The 16,137-nt window shown below is 43.3% G+C and overlaps 3 protein-coding genes across 3 annotated transcripts; 1 reads left to right on the top strand and 2 right to left on the bottom strand.

Moving 5' to 3' along the window:
• Positions 1-1,990: 1,990 nt before the first annotated feature.
• On the bottom strand, positions 1,991-2,989 carry SS1G_05455 (predicted protein; the record flags this gene model as incomplete). Its single annotated transcript, XM_001593977.1, has 1 exon — positions 1,991-2,989. The coding sequence occupies one exon, from the start codon at positions 2,987-2,989 to the stop codon at positions 1,991-1,993; it is 999 nt and encodes a 332-aa protein (XP_001594027.1).
• Positions 2,990-5,784: 2,795 nt separating this feature from the next.
• SS1G_05454 (hypothetical protein) lies at positions 5,785-11,833 on the bottom strand (the record flags this gene model as incomplete). Its single annotated transcript, XM_001593976.1, has 7 exons — positions 5,785-6,246; positions 6,303-6,697; positions 6,875-7,822; positions 7,945-8,378; positions 8,433-9,599; positions 9,896-10,668; positions 10,727-11,833. 7 exons carry the CDS (start codon positions 11,831-11,833, stop codon positions 5,785-5,787), a joined length of 5,286 nt encoding a protein of 1,761 aa, XP_001594026.1.
• Positions 11,834-12,788: 955 nt separating this feature from the next.
• SS1G_05453 (hypothetical protein) lies at positions 12,789-15,754 on the top strand (the record flags this gene model as incomplete). The annotated part of the gene is made up of 10 exons (XM_001593975.1): positions 12,789-12,822; positions 13,146-13,493; positions 13,568-13,742; positions 13,800-14,068; positions 14,139-14,430; positions 14,883-15,015; positions 15,085-15,191; positions 15,254-15,444; positions 15,517-15,594; positions 15,681-15,754. The coding sequence occupies 10 exons, from the start codon at positions 12,789-12,791 to the stop codon at positions 15,752-15,754; spliced, it is 1,701 nt and encodes a 566-aa protein (XP_001594025.1).
• Positions 15,755-16,137: the final 383 nt, after the last annotated feature.

The raw sequence follows: 16,137 nt of genomic DNA, 5'->3' as shown, positions 1-16,137 counted from the left end.
GATGCCCAGCTGAAGGTATGGATTACTTTCTGGGGTAGAAATCCAACGTTCAATTATGGCGAATAGTAATTGATTTTCCAATGCAGCTCGAGTCTCTCGATACCCAGTTCGTCTGAGCTGCCCTGTCGTGTGACTTCGTTAATTGATATAAGTTTCTTGGAATTGGTGATATATTGAGTAATATCAAATGAGGTGAATGGATCTCATCCCAACAACTTGGATCATTATCTTCATTTCTCCTCGCTGGGCCGTATTTGAACGGTATTATTCGCATCTAGCTATCAGTATTCGGTCCTTCAGATGAACGTGATAGTTTAAGATGTAAGAATTTGAGATCGATAGTGTCGTGTGTATCATGGCCAAGATGTGGAGGTTTGTGGAGGTATTTCAGACAAGAGGAGAAAAGAGAAGAGGTCGTCCTCGGTTCAATTGGCGCTAAGAAAACCTAAATTCAACCACGTGTAGCTTAGCCTATACTCGATTTTGTGTTGGCGACGACGACAACGATATAGCTTAAATCTTCAATTGGAAAAAGGTGCAGCATCGGAAGAATAAAAAAGTTACATTAATCCTGCATTGTACTCTGTATCTCACAGGGATGTTGTGTCCCGAACAAGTGGCCAGTTATTCCTTGGAGTTTCCCAGCCAAAACTTATCCAATACAACGATCATGTATCGAGTATAAATCTCCTTCGCCGCATATGGCTGACGCCGCGCAGGAAGTTTGTTATGCATTTTGCGAGGCTCTCGACATACTTGGCACATAATATCGGTCCGAAAATCATCTAATCTTTTCCTTACTTCACTTCATTAGACCCGGATTATTGTAATATTGCAGTACAAAACAGTGTAGTTTCTCAGGCGCCGTCTGAGCAATAGCTACTGTGTTGTGGTTACACATGGAATCATTTCGTGATCGCTGGGCATACGAACATTACTTTTCGAAGCTCGCATAACTTCTTTGTGGTAGTTTATGCATTTTCTTTTTCGTCTGTCTCTAGAAAAGGATACTTGAACTTCATACACGAATATGCTCAGGATGAAGTTTTCTTGGCTCGGTTCCAGTTGGTGCAGAGCTAAACAATCGCATGGCATTGGTCTCTTACACAACATATTAATGTACTTGGCGTTTCTACCTTTGTGAATATCGCTTTCCTTTTAGTTTCGTTTGGTTTCCACGCCGCATCCATCAATCTCAGATAATACTACTGGCTAATCAAGCCATAGTGGGATCTCAAACTCATATAGTCACACTTCCCTCTTATTGTTTGTTTTGTTTGTTTACCTACTTGCTAGAAAGTCCAGTGATATGATGCAAGTATATCATATCATGCTTTTCATACGGCTGCATTATAGTAGGACCGACCTAATCCTTTTATCTTATTGTTACATGGCAGAAGCCACTTCTGTTCATCGTCTAGTTAGCCAATGACAGCTACTGCCACGAATTTCACACATAAAATGCAGGTCGTCTCTTAAGACCTGACCTGACCTAGGATGTGAATATCTCAATGCTTCTTCGTATCATTCCTTTTTTTTTTCCTCGGTCGGATTAATTGGATTGACCGAGTAGCAACCGGGTTGGAAAGTGGAGAGCATCTAGAAGATGAGTTCTTCGCGTGGATTTGGACATCTGGAGGTGCGAGTGAGAAAGGGGCTTGCTCATCTCTGCATGACGGTGGGTTCTATCAAAAGCATGGAGAAAACGCCATAAGATGTTGGTAATTCGGTTGATTTTGTTCTACTGCTTGACGACGAAGAAGATCATCAACTTCTCCGAGAGCATCTTGCGACTGCATTTGATATGGCTCTATTCGCTCCGCAGAGTCCAAAAGAGGATAAATTCAAAGTTTCATGGTTGAATCTGTTGCACGGTGCAGTCTGAAAGGCGGACTGTCTTCCGAGAACATCTATGATCTGGCTAGCATAAGAAGTCCTTAGCTCGCAAGCCACTTTCTTACTCGAACACATACACAATACCCAGATTAGATCAAGTTATTGTACACTCCATAAATCTCAAAGCCAGCCCCTTTCCCATACGATGTCTCTTCCTCCTAGTATAGAATTTCGACCACTTGCATCTTCCTTTCCCGCTTTTCACTCTTTCCTTCTCATTAACAACTATATCATTTTCTGGCTCGGCCTGCTCCTCGATTACCGGCCTCTGCATCTCCAACCATGTAACTTCCTCTGTTAATCCCCTATTTTCTTCTGATAATCCCTCAGCTGTATGTCCCAAATTGTTTATATCATTCCTCATGGTATTTACCAATGTCTCGTTTTCCGTATGTCTCCTCCCTAGATCATCAATATCGTTTAGGAGTCCGGCTATCCTTTGTTCTCTCTCCACATATCTCGTTCTAAGAGCTTGGACTTCGCCCATTAATCTTTCTTCTAGCTGGACGTTTTCCGCATCCTTCCTCGCAAATCCTTCCACAACTTCTCTTCTCAATGCTTCAATAGCAGCTGCATCTCTCTGCCTCTCTACGTGTCCTCTCAAAACTTCAGTCCTTAGCCTTGTAGCTCTTCTCCTCATTCCCCTGACCTCCTCTCCTATTTCAGCCCTTAACCCTAGAATCTCTCCTCTCATTGCCCTCACCTCCTCCCCCAATTCACCCCTGAGACCCAAGATCTCTCCTCTCATACCCCTTACCTCCTCCCCTACTTCACCCCTTAGCCCCTCAATCTCTCCTCTCATTCCCCTCATATCCTCCCCTACTTCGCCACTCAACGTTAAAACCTCTCTTCTCAACTCTATAATTTCCTGCCTCAAGCCTCTAACATCCTCTCTATTCTGCGTTCCCTCATTTCTCAACCACAAAATCTCTCCCCTACTCCCCCTCAACTCTTCTCGCACACCTCTCACCTCTTCTCCGGCACTCCTTACCTCTACCCTCACCCCCCTAATTTCATTCCTAATCCCCCAATCCTCCCCTCCTTCTGCAGCAACTCCGGCCCTACTCCCTAACTCCTCTCTCAGGCTCTGCATCTCTATCTTGGGCAGCTCCTCGCATCCAGATGATCACCTTCGAGGAGAATCTCATACTCGTATCTCATTTCAAAATCGTGGAAGCGGAAGTGTATATTTGCCATTATTTAAGGTAGTTTGGATTTCGAATGGTGAGTGAGGATAAATTGTGACGTCTATTGTGTCCTTTGTATTCGAGATGCGATTTCTTTTAGCGGACTATGTCTAGATGTCTAGCTTCGACGTGAAGTTGTAATCTATCCAACACATCAATTTTCCTCCACCTCTATGCACAATCGAAGAGTGCCAGTAAAGACTCCCTTCATGTCAAAAGAGAAACAACTGGTGACGTATCAATCTCACATACCAATAAAGAAAAAAGACTCATCTGTCGGTATCCTCAACTTCTGCAAGTTAAAAAAGAAACTTGACTCTTACCTATCAAACAATACAAATCCAAATCCAAATCCTAACCCATCAAATAACCACACAATATCCACTCATCTAAAATCTAACTCTCTCCCTCTACACTAACAATTCGACAAAAGTCCTCGTTCGTTGATACCATTAAATTCCCCCCCCAAAAAACGCAACATGTCCCGCTACCATTCTGCATCGAAATACCCCTCTTTTCATTCCGCATCTCAACCAAATAAATATCGACAACACACTCATGCGAGAATATCAAAGTCCTCGATCTATTCTATTCGCTACATATCTTAGTGATTCTTCGTATTCCAAGGCTTTGTACCTGCGCATATCCGTACATTGTCCAATTACTCCAACTTTCCTCAATGACTAAACCCTGAAGCCTGGTCCATTTGATCCCCTCCATCAAAACTTTCAATCCCAGCTCCAAGATCCATCACGACCTCATCACGATTACATTATTTCATTCTAACTTTTTACTTCCTAACCGATCCCCGCAGATCCCCGCAGCCACCCGAACCTCCTTTTCTTTTTTCATCCTGAAAGTTCCAATGTCGCTAATTCACATCTTTGGCGAATCCCAAGCTCATCTGTGTTTGCGTTTGCTTTTATTTTCACCTCCTACAAATAAAACCAAATCTGTAAGATGAATTACCCCTTACGATTTATAAAGTATTTACTCGAAACTTGATATTCATCATGCATATGTATTTACCCGTATACCCATACATTTGTGCAACAATGTGTAGCAGTGTGGAACAATAACTTTGTTGTTATAGGAAGTTTCCGGGTTTTTGTTTTTAAGATTTTGAATTTAATGTCACGATTCACCATTAGGATTGATGGTGTTACGATGGTAGCAAACTGATTAATTAGGAGAGCTTAGGCCTTGTGCAAACACGATCAGATTTCATCGAATTAGTATGTGATCTTGGTCACCTGAAGATCGTATGCGCACGCACCATCATAAATCACGTGATAAGGAGCCCTAGGAGCTTCGTGCTCAACTTAGTTATCAATTAGTTTACCTACATTCTACTTGATCTAGTAACGACTTCACTTCCAAGTGAAGACTAGTGATAAAGCCTTAACCCACAACTACCAATCAGACGAAACCTCAGGCAGCCGCTGCCTCCGGTACAGTATCGTTACAAGAACTTAGAAGAGAGATTAACCTACTAGACCAATATTACCTCAGTTCTGCCCTATCAGCTTCCCACTATTCCCTGTGTGAGGTCATTCCTTTTAACATTATTATTATTATTATTATGTTACGAGGTTTGCCGTCTAGATCACGTGGAAGTGCTCTAGGCTCTCGAGGTGGTTTATAACTAGGCGTCAAGCAGGGACTTAAGTAATGACAATAATGAAATGCAATTCGTAACTAATAGTAGGATATACTAAATGATTGATCTTGAGCACTAAGCTCTATACAAAGGAAATCCATCTTGATTATATAGACCTTCATGCCTATGGCTAGTCAGGACCGCGCAGCGGTCCATAACGTGACTTTAATCACGTTACCTTGGTTTAGTCATGTGACGCGGCATAGAAGATACCCGTTGTAACATATTATTTATTATAAAAATTGATTTTAATAATTGTTTTATTTATTAAAATTATAAATATTGTTTATTTTTTAATTTTATATATATATATAAATATTATGTAAAAAATAATTATATAAAATAATTATAAAAAAATTATTTATTTATTAAATAATTTAAATTTAAATTTAAAAATTTTAAAAGAGAGAATCTTTTTAGAAATTCTTTAATTTAAATTCAATCTCAGTTTTTTATCCCTCGGGGTCTGTGAATCAACTCCAACATCAATTTTCTCATCCATCAGAGCCTCGGCAATAGCAAATGTCGTAACTTTAGTTTATAAAGGTCACGCTCTAGCTTCCTCTATCCTGCTTCGTTCTTAACTCCATTGTTTCCAGATGTGCTAATACCTTCGAAAGAGCGATCTTATTGGCCATCTTCTCGTCGCTTTTTAGTCGTGAAATTACTAAACCGAAATGTGTGATCAATAATATTTTTCCCTTCCTTATATATTCTACTCACAATTGTATCTCGAGTAAGATTATTGAATACTCCAGCGATCGCAAATAGATCCCGTATGCTGTCACACATTGTCTCCTCTATCATTCTGTTTATAATTTTATATTCGTTTTCAGACGTGGGAATGGGTGGTCTGAATCTATAATATCTATCATTCCCGAGCGTGCATTTTCATTTGAGCTCACCAAATTGTATTTAGAGGCAGGAAGACAGGATACTTATTTATGATTGATGATATAACAATAAATTATTTTTAACAATCAACAATACAAACCTAACCACCGAACATCCATAGTCACTTTTCTTCCACACATAAATATATCAGAACGGTCCAGCAGGACCAAAGCCTTGTCCAGTTAACCACAAATCATCATACTTGCTCTGTGTCCAAAACGGACCTGGACCATGTCCATTAAGACTATGCAAGAACCTCAAATAAGTAGTAGAAATTTCACCTTGAGGATTAAGCACATTTTTCAACCAAGCTACGCCATCATTATCGCTACCATACGAGGCCTTATACGAGGAAACAGTAGCTTGATACCAGACATCTGCTCGAGCCTCGATATCGTTCAAAATACTATCGATCCAGTAAACGTAGAGATCACGCAAGCCAGCTTCTGGTTGTCCATTTGCACGGTTCGGTCGACCAATTTCACCAGTGGATCTTCCCCAAGTATAGCTCTGATCGAATTGGCGACAGGCTCTTTCCATGTATTGAGATGAGGCGACAAATTTTGGCCAAATATCAGCGTGTCGCATGTATGAAAAGACTCCAGCTACCTATAAATATGTTGGTGATATTCTTACCACAGAAGATATGTTAGTAGACTACTTACATCACGATGCTCTCTCCTAGAAGCAAGATTACTCGCTTTTGGTCTCGAATCAATGGTGCCTCCTTCAAAGAAAGTCTCTTTCCTATTATTCATAACCTTGTAGGCGAGAACTAGTCCGGCTTTGTTATGATTCCCACCCAAACCCATCGTCATTTCGAAGAACAGACTACCTTGTCCCCATTCAGGGGCTACGTGCGCTCGACTTCCCCCTGTGGCAGGAGTGAAGCCGATTAAAACTTCTGATACCCACTCATTTGTGGCGGCTGTATATCCCGTTGGTAGAGGCCCATTAATTAAAAACTGCATGAAACGCTTTAATAGTTGGACCTCGTAGATATGCTCGGTGACATATTGACTAGTGTCGGTCTCGGGGGCCTTTAACTTGGTAATAGCGACTGTGAGATTCGGCATCAGTAATTGCCAACACGAGGAAAGATCCTATAGGGAATTGAGAGAAATGAGAAGCCAAAAGCTGTATCAGAAAAGCACATGGTGAAACAGGAAAATGAATTTTAAGATCGGGAACAGAACTAAGTATGATAAACAAAAAATTTAGTAAACCGGTTGCTTACTGCTACAACCCCTGGCATTATTGAGACCCTCAGGTCCGTACCACTTCAAAATTCCCGACTGACCCTTAGCAGTACCACAGTGCTCGTAGTTACCACATGGGAGATCATGGTTCTCACCATTATAATACCACGTCACGGTCTTCTCAGCTCGTTTCTCCCAAAGATGGCCTGTCTGTTCTCGAGTTTCTATGAGTGTATCATTCTTCGAGCCTAGTGAGTACCATAGCTCAGATCTGCGTACTACAGAAGAGCTGTCAATAGGGCAAGCTGGCTCGGAGCTGGGCTCAAACGGGCAGGATTCTTCTTCACGTTTTGCTAGCTTTCCATCGCTGACACCACAAAGTGGGCAATCTGGAATGTCCCCAACGTTTACATTTCCTGGGCACAACAAGCCGTCAATGCGCGGTACGAGGGGACCGTATACCTGCACTCTTTTTTCTAATGAATGAAACATATCAGGTGATGATCTTGGACGAGCTTTATTAGTTCCTGGTGTCCAACAAGCAAGTTTGCCGTCTGTCGGATATATCTGCACCTTGTCCACGGGAATAATGGGGAAAGGAGAATTAGGAAGGGCCCATTGGAAAGCTTTGGGAGCGTCAATAGTAGCCAATAAATCTGCGCCTGCATCAACCCCGTAGCAAAAGGAGCCCGGAGGCTGGTATTCTGCGTGGAAAGTAACATAGCCATCTGCGACCAAGTTGACAGCGCAGCTTTCGACTGGAAGAAAATCCTGATTGAAGTCGATGCCAAAGGTTATTGTAGGTTTGACATGTGCAGTAATGTGACCATTAAGCGTAAATCCCCATTCGAATTCGGGCTTTTCCAAAATCTGTGTACCGTCCTTATCCGGCTTGCTGCCTTCCGGATCCCAATCGTCATTGGCAGCTGGATACGTCTGCCGCGTGTCCCATTTGGCGAGTTTAGCCGTAGCTTGAAAATTCACGCCTGAATTGGAATAATTAATATTGAGGTCTCAAATCGAAGCTCAAAGTCACCCGGGACATTGAACCTCGAATACCCTGCCAATTCTATAATTTCACAAACGCAAGGAAAAGACCAAGACTTACCAATAGTCGCCTCGCCTTCGAGCCTGCCGAAGAGCTTAAAGTTAGGGCCTATAGTAACGACCCCAGGTACCGCAAATGCAGCTCCAAACTTATCAGCAGAAAACATAAGTATATCATTGGTGTCGAAATGAGCAGTGGCCGCTGCCTCCATGACAAACTTAGCTGAGACTTCCCCCCTATTGCGAAAGTAGAGATAGGACTTGCTCAAATCTATCAAACCATTATCACCACCTATAGTGGTGATGAGGGTGAATCCGTAGTTCACATCTACTTTGACGGTAGTCTCTGCTTTGACTTGGAGCTTTGCCTCAACATTGGGACAAGTTAAACGTTGGTCAATAATCTTGAAAATAAAATTATCGGTGTAGGAATGGCTGATATCAACACCCCCTGTGACTCCATTGATAAGCCCAGTAAGCCATTCAATAACATCGCTTTGGTAAATTAGCAAAACACTTCTCTAATTGCGTTTGATTAGATTTACGTACTCTCCAAACCACCGTTTGTGTAGCTCTTCAGGAGTCAAATGTCCAAAGTGCGCATCCTCTCGCCACTCTTCTTCCAGCCATCGTTTGTGGCTTCCAGAAACATCGGAGAGATTTCTTCGTCTGGCCTTTTTACGTTTGGCTGGTTCATCTACGACCCTGTCCCAATATTGTGGCTCATTGCTAAAATCTATGCGCATCTGTGTGTTTCCCATGTCCCTTGGAACTCTGCTGAAGTTGTAGTCAAATGTGAGATCAAAGACAGTTGAAGTATCAGGAAGATCACGAACAAGTAAATGGTGTGGTAGACTTTGGTTTCTACTCGGGACCAAGGACTTTGCCACTGCATACTTGCCAGGTCCGCATCCATCAGGCATTTGAATGATAGTACCAGGCGCACCATGACCCAAGTGTATTTTACCACAGTTGGAATTCTCAGTATCATCAGTGCATGTAATGTGTACTGTATGTTCCCCCTCAGTTAATGCATCGAAACAGTCAAAGACTTCCCAATGGGATCCGTCACGACGATCCAGAGATACTTGAATCTCATCAGGACTTGTCATGACAACAAAGCCAAAAGGCACATTGGCTGGACTCTCTTGGAAAGGAACATCTTTACTACCCCCATATGTCGGATCAACTTCAAGATCAAACTTGGTATTTGCGTCTTTTTCGTCTGGGGGATTCGGGAACAGGTACTCAAGGGGAACCGGTAAAAATGGAGATTGATCCTTGGGAGGGTCACAGCAGAAACTGCGATCTCGGTCCTGGTGCCAAAAACCACAGTCTTCGCCTTCGCCTTGATATGAAGTGGTCATTGCTACTTGCCAGCCAGTATCGCAGTGGTTGTCGAAACAACTTCCGGGCTTTCCGTGCCAGCCGCAATTAGTCCAGTGCTGTTCTTTTTGACAGCAGAATCTGTCCTTATCATCATTATCGCAATCACTATCACGCCATGTCAGGTCATCTTCGTCTGAGTTGCAGCTGTTGCCGCATCCAGACCAGCGACAGTCGGGAACGGCTGCTTCAGCTTTACAACACAAAAAGGCTCTTCCATCCAAACACCAGACTGTCACATCGTCGCCGTAGACGGAAGACTGCAGGGCCACCTCACCGGCCTCACAATAGCCATTGCAGAATCCCAAGTTTCCGAACCCTCGCCACGTGCTGGAAAGCATAAGTCAGCATTTATTATGCATATCTGTAGAATAAAACGAACTATAGCAGTCTACGTATACCAGGAGACTCTTCAGACGAAACACTATATTTTGATATCTAAGGGATTTGTGGATCTCTCAGATAGGTTGAATCACTTGAATCATTTTAACGATTTGAACCACTTGACCACTCAAGTTAGTTCAATCTCTCAAAATAAATTGATCCTATTTCATCCGTTAAATAATTTTAACTTCAAAGTCTCCAGTGGTCTACCATGCATAGTAAGCTTCATTGCAAGTACTTACCATTCATTTGGATCCGGCGCCGACGACAACGGACAACACGTTGCGGAATTGGAATAGCTATCAGTCCAGAAATCATACGCCGAGCATTGTTGGGTGTCGATTAAAATCTCACCAGGACTGCAATAGGGAGAACCACATTCGGTAACACGACAGGCTCCGCCATCTACGTCTTCCCAATTATCCGCGGCGTTAGATTCCTCCGCACGCACTCCTAAGCTCTCAGGATACACAACAGCTGAAAGCGCTTCTAGATCTTTGGTATCTAAATCAACTGCCCAGATGAGAAGCCCACCTAAGCCTAGCGAGTTGGCAAACTCAATTTTCTGTTGAATCGTGTCAAAATCGTCGTATGAAACCCATTGATCACCACCCCATGTGATCCACTTGACTGCGGCTTCCTTATCATGATAGGGACTGAGCTTGTTCCTGTCAATAATATCGACAATTTCAGCGTACGAAAGAGTGCCAGAGTTTGCAGTGCAGGGTCCCGGAGATGCACCGCCCTTAAATATACATCCAGGCTTGGAACAAGAGGGATCAGCCAACTGAAAGGAACGACCATAGAAACCTAGTCCCATGTTTAGCTTGGGTGCCGGAACGTCATTTCTCCAGAACAAATTGAGGGCCAGGTTGATTTCAGTAATGTTACTATGAGCCAGCACGGTTGAGCCGATTGGATTATTAGCATCCCAAATTCCGTGGAGGTCATATGCCATGATGTTGACAAAATCCGCTGCTTCAGCACTGGCTTTAATGTCAAAGTGACGAAGATACTAAATAATGATCGTGAGACTTCATCGTGTACTCAAAAGCTGCGTAAAGAAGACTTACCCAGTAACTAGTCGGAGCGGTGAAGGAGATTTCCTTATACCTGCCACTCATTCCATCAAACGCGGTCCGCATTTCCTTTAGCAGTTTGGTAAAATTGATACCATCTTCCGGCTTTCCACCTCGGTCACCCGCGCCCGGGTACTCCCAATCGAGGTCCACACCATCAAAACCATATCGCGTCAGGAATGATTTGACATTCGAAATAAATTTGGCACGGTTGGCCTTTGTTGAAACAACATTGCTAAAAACCGGTTGCCAGATAGTGCCATTATCATTGAAAGTCCAACCCCCTAAAGCGATAAGTACCTTCAGACCTGGATTCTTCCTTTTCATGCCAGCTAATTCAGCTAGTGTGGACTCAGGCGGAGGATTACCATCGTCCATGGGAATGATATCAAAATCATCAGGAGTGATGTAGCCAAAAGAGTAATACAAGTGGGTGAGGCTACCCACTGGGATATTCTGGATGCCCATACCAATACACTTTTTCTTGTAATTCCAAGCCTCATAGTAGCCAATGACTCTCTTCTGTACATTCCCTCCAGAAGACCCAGAGTCAGGCTGAGCACAATTACTCTGGCAGCTGGTTTCATCGTCATCTGTGACCTTGCAGAATTCTTCAGTGGTCCCACAGAAGCCGAATTGACTACAGCAGACATTGAGGGGACATTTTGTTCCTGGCACCTTGGAATATCTACCACATTCGGCGTGGGCATCACAATTACTCCAACAAACTTCATTAGGTGATTGTCCATTTGCACCACAGTACTTTGGACCATAACCACACACGCCGTTCTTTCCACAGCAGGCATGATTTCCACAAGGATCGCCGTCACCGCACGCGTATGGATCATCTGACTGGCGTTTACCAAGCAAGTCACTCGGCCACAATTGAAGGGTTTGATACTCATCTTTCTTGCATATACCATCATGTGCCACTACCTTGACTGCAAAGTCTTGTTGTGAAGTGAGAACATTGGGGATAGGCTTGCAAGTAAGTTGGTGGCCGTTATCGTAGGTTTCAGTTGATGAGACTGAACGTCGTGGTACACAAGACACTCCAAGGGCCAACGTCAAAAGCAAGTACAAGTAATGAACAAGAGCCATGACGAAATGAGACTGGAGATGAGAAGGGAATTTCATATGGATTGACTCGATCACCAAGAAAAGGCGAATGGTGAGACTAATAGCTGTTTGAACTATCAAGAGATGATACGTTTAAATTGCAACTCCCGAGGAACGGGAAAGATGCAGTAACCGTTAGCTCATCCCGTGTCATTTTTATCAGATATGCCTGAATATTGTTTAAACCCATGTGCTAAGATAGTGTCAATAAACACGTAAAAGTCTGCACGCAGATGGAGCCATGATTTCCGAATGAGGAAAGATAATTGAATGGAGTTGGTCGTACACGATATCAGACGCTGTATCCCTTGTAATTTGAAAAGCCATCGAGAAAATATATAAGGGGATGCAACTTCAACCCAGAGAGAAGAGGAGAAGATTGAGAAGGGCTACTAAGCCGGCAAGGGTGCTTGCCCATAACTACAACGGGGACGGATAACATATTCATTGCTACTATCAAGGTTTTATATCAAGATCATCTTCCATGGAAGAACTGAAATTGAACCCCGAACCTCGTCGCCGAAGCCAGTGACATTGAGCCAAGATACGCCCACAAGGTCTATTCGTCAAGTCGTGCGGGGTAACTTTAGCCAGTAATCATCCCGCATAAGCACAACGTTTCGGAATATGTTAATGTGGAAAAGTAGGGTGATATTTACGTGCAAAAATTAAGAGACGACGGGATATTCCTAGGTATCTTGATTCAACTGAAGATCATCATAACTCACCAAGCCACGCCGATATGAGATATAATCTTCCAAAGAAAGAATATATTTGAGTGACGTAGGATAGTATGAGCATCGGGTCAATGTATTTGATAGGGTTGGAACAATCAAAGGCTTACGACTGCACAGTATATTGACGTGGAATATAGGCTGACAGGAGTTTTTCCAGGGTTGCATATGCCGCCGATCGGATCTGTCACTCGACAATATTCATGACAAGCAAAAACAAATACAGGTTGAATTTCAGTGCGTAATACTTTAGGGTCATTTGGCCGGAGAGGAAGGCATACATTATGGGAGTCAAAATGTAGCATTTCATTGCGTACAAATAGGTCCTGACAATAAGCTCATATAATATTCCCCTGCTTATCCCAGGCAGCCCCAAGTTTTAAACTAGGGAAACTCTATTCATTTGCCGTATCCCATGATGTTGTTCCACTCATCAGAACTCATCCATCTGGCCATTTTGGCAACACAATGGACAAAATTCACAAGCGCGATTCAACTCATCACTGTGGACACTCTGCCCAGTGATTCACTGTCTGCTAACTGCATCGCTGCGCTTACAGCAAATGTCAACTGTGCACGGCAGATCAAGGGATTCCTACCCGGAACATACAAGTCTATCGAGGTACTTGAAAGAGCGTGCACGAATGACTGCTCCATATCACTTGCAAAATATCAGAAAGCTACCGAGGTAGCATGTGGTGAACATGATTCGTTTCCGATTAGTGAAAATCGTGAAGCTCCTGTTTCATTCATACCACAGATTATGTTCTATAACTTCAATAGAACATGTATCAAGGACGAAGGAAGATGGTGCAACATTGTTCACAAAGGTTTCGCTGAAATTAATACGATAAATCCAATGGCTGAATTGGTATTGGACAAAGAAACTAAACCTGGGAGCAACAAAAGTAACTCCTACCAAAGCAGCATGTGGTTGTGTAGCAGATGATGTATAAAGATCCGTTTCTAACATGACATTCAGAGCGACAAACGGCTGTAGATATTTGTGACAACTGTGTCATCAAGCAACTACAATTTCAAGCCGGATCTCCCATCAACGATGGATTCTTGTTGCAGTCCAAGTACAGTTCTCTAACCGCGCGCTGTTCGAAAACTGGAATGCCTCTTGGCACTTCGACGACCCCATTTCCAGTGCAGTGAGTTCTCTTAATACCGACAAAAATATCACACCTGTCTGACCTACTTACTCATAGACCAATACCAACAAGTCCAGCAGGAAATTGTACTGGTCACCGGTATACTCTACAGGCAGGCGATACGTGCCGGTCCATTTCCAAGTCCCAAGGTGTAGGTACTGCCTGGCTATTGTACGACAACAACCTCGCTGCTTTTTGTGCTGGATTTCCCACAAATGGTACACTTTGCATCCAGAATAGATGCTCTGTTTACACGGTGCAGGTAAATGACACTTGTCTTGGCATTGCCGGTGCTAGAAATCTTAGTCAGATCCAGTTGAATACATGTAAGTTATCCTATAATCGACGCTTCTACCCAGAAGGATATAGGCAGCGTTCTGTTTTCTGATGTCTTAGGGAATCCCATACTCGGTGATTTGTGCCGTTCCATCAATCTTTCTGTTGGCGATTCGATTTGCGTCTCTCCTCCCGGGGAACCAAACTACACAGTTCCAACTATTACTGCTCCTCCAACATCAGGACCATCTACCACAGCCGCACCCGTTCCAACTCCACTAGCACCAGGTACAACGGATTATTGTGCACAATACCACCTGACTGAAAAGGGTGAATACTGCAACTTGTTGGTCGTCAAATTCAGTATAGCGCTGGAAGATTTCCTGTTTCTGAATCCACATGTTAATGCTAAGTAAGCCTTGCATAATCTTGCACTTGGAATCGTCTGACAAGTCATTATTATGGTAGCTGTACAAATCTGTGGGCGGATACATACTATTGCGTTAAGCCAGTAGGCTCAGTGGACCTGTACCCGTCACATTCCAATTATGTTCCCACCACAACAACTTACTCGACTATTCCCTTTGACAGCCTTCCCAAGGCGACTTTTATAGCGCCTGCAATTACCGGGCTGCCGGAGGTTTTGCCTTTAGCAAAAGGTACACGAGCAGATTGTTTTGTTTATGCGAATGCAGACTCACTCAAATTGACATTTGATCTCGCGTCAACTTTCTTTACCTCAGCTTGTGATGCAATTGCCAACGGCTGGTCTATAAGCCTAGAGGAATTGGCTAACTGGTGAGGTACCTTCGTGTTTGATTCTATGTGTCTTTTCTGATGTTGACTCCTCTCCTTAAACTATAGGAACCCGTCACTACAAGTCAACTCAACAGACTGTGCCCCCGAAGCTGGCCAGCGATATTGTATGGCGCAATGGAACGGTGCCAGTTTCGCCCAGACTAAGACCATTGCGACAAGTACGCCACTCCCCGTCAGGGTAAGTTAGTATTTTACTCGTCATGTCAGACTTTCCATGACAACTTTTAATCGATAATACGGCTTCCAGGATGGCGTGACTCCAGACTGTAAGGACTATTCGAGCGTCAATGCTGGAATCACTTGTCAGAATATACTCGATCGGAATTCTATTACCATTGAGCAATTTTACGCATGGTAAGAACAAACACCACCCCGTCGAAGAGATATCTGCGAAAGAAGTCTGACTTGAAATGTAGGAATCCTGCCGTGGGGCCTAAGTGCGGAAATCTCTGGTCGGGTGAGACATACATTCTTGGAAGAAATCATGACTGCAAAGGAAGACTGATCGATATAGGATACCGATATTGCATCCGCGTCGATGATGTTCCTGTTGACCCAGAGGAATCAACTAGCAGTAGTACTACCACAAGCAAATCAATCAGTACAAGTGAGTGACGAAGTAGTAGAACTTGCCTCAAAGTAAAATTTCTGCTCACTAACACGCGTGATTACTGTCCAGCCTCGACGGCAACTTCCAGTGCATCAAGCTCAAAGGCAACCGCACCGGCTCCTACGCAAGATGGCATAGCGCCAACCTGTAATAAATGGCATATAGGTGATGGATCCCCCTCATCAGTTGTTTTGCTTGGAGAATATGAAAACTAATCGTGCGTGTCTGTTCAGCTGGAGACGGTCTGTTTTGCTACGACATCTCAGTCAAGTATGGCATTACGCTAGAGCAATTTTTCGCATGGTAAATTGTTTTCCCCTTGATTTTAATCAACCCTGTGCTCAAATGTAAAATGCAGGAACCCAGCTGTGAGCACGGATTGTGGTACCGGATTCTGGGGTGGATATGCATATTGTGTTGGGCTTTCTTCGTGAGATATGGCAGTTAAGATGCATGAACATTGATGTGTTTTGTCTCGCACTTTCGATCTCAAATACTGTGGGAGGTAACTACCAATATCCCGATTAACCTCAAATCCCAAATTGAAAACTTCAATTACGGAAAATCAAAATGAATAGCATGAAACTTTGCTCAAAAATCTGCTTGCTTTCTGATATAAAGAAACTCGGAATGAACGACTTGAATCCACCGATGTCCATCTTGTAAATGCGGTTTCATTTGCCTCTCAAC

Source organism: Sclerotinia sclerotiorum, genomic scaffold (genome assembly GCF_000146945.2).
Source record: "Sclerotinia sclerotiorum 1980 UF-70 scaffold_6 genomic scaffold, whole genome shotgun sequence".
NCBI lineage: Eukaryota > Fungi > Ascomycota > Leotiomycetes > Helotiales > Sclerotiniaceae > Sclerotinia > Sclerotinia sclerotiorum.
The sequence above is the reverse complement of the archived record's forward strand: the minus strand, read 5'-3'. Positions and strand labels throughout refer to the sequence as shown.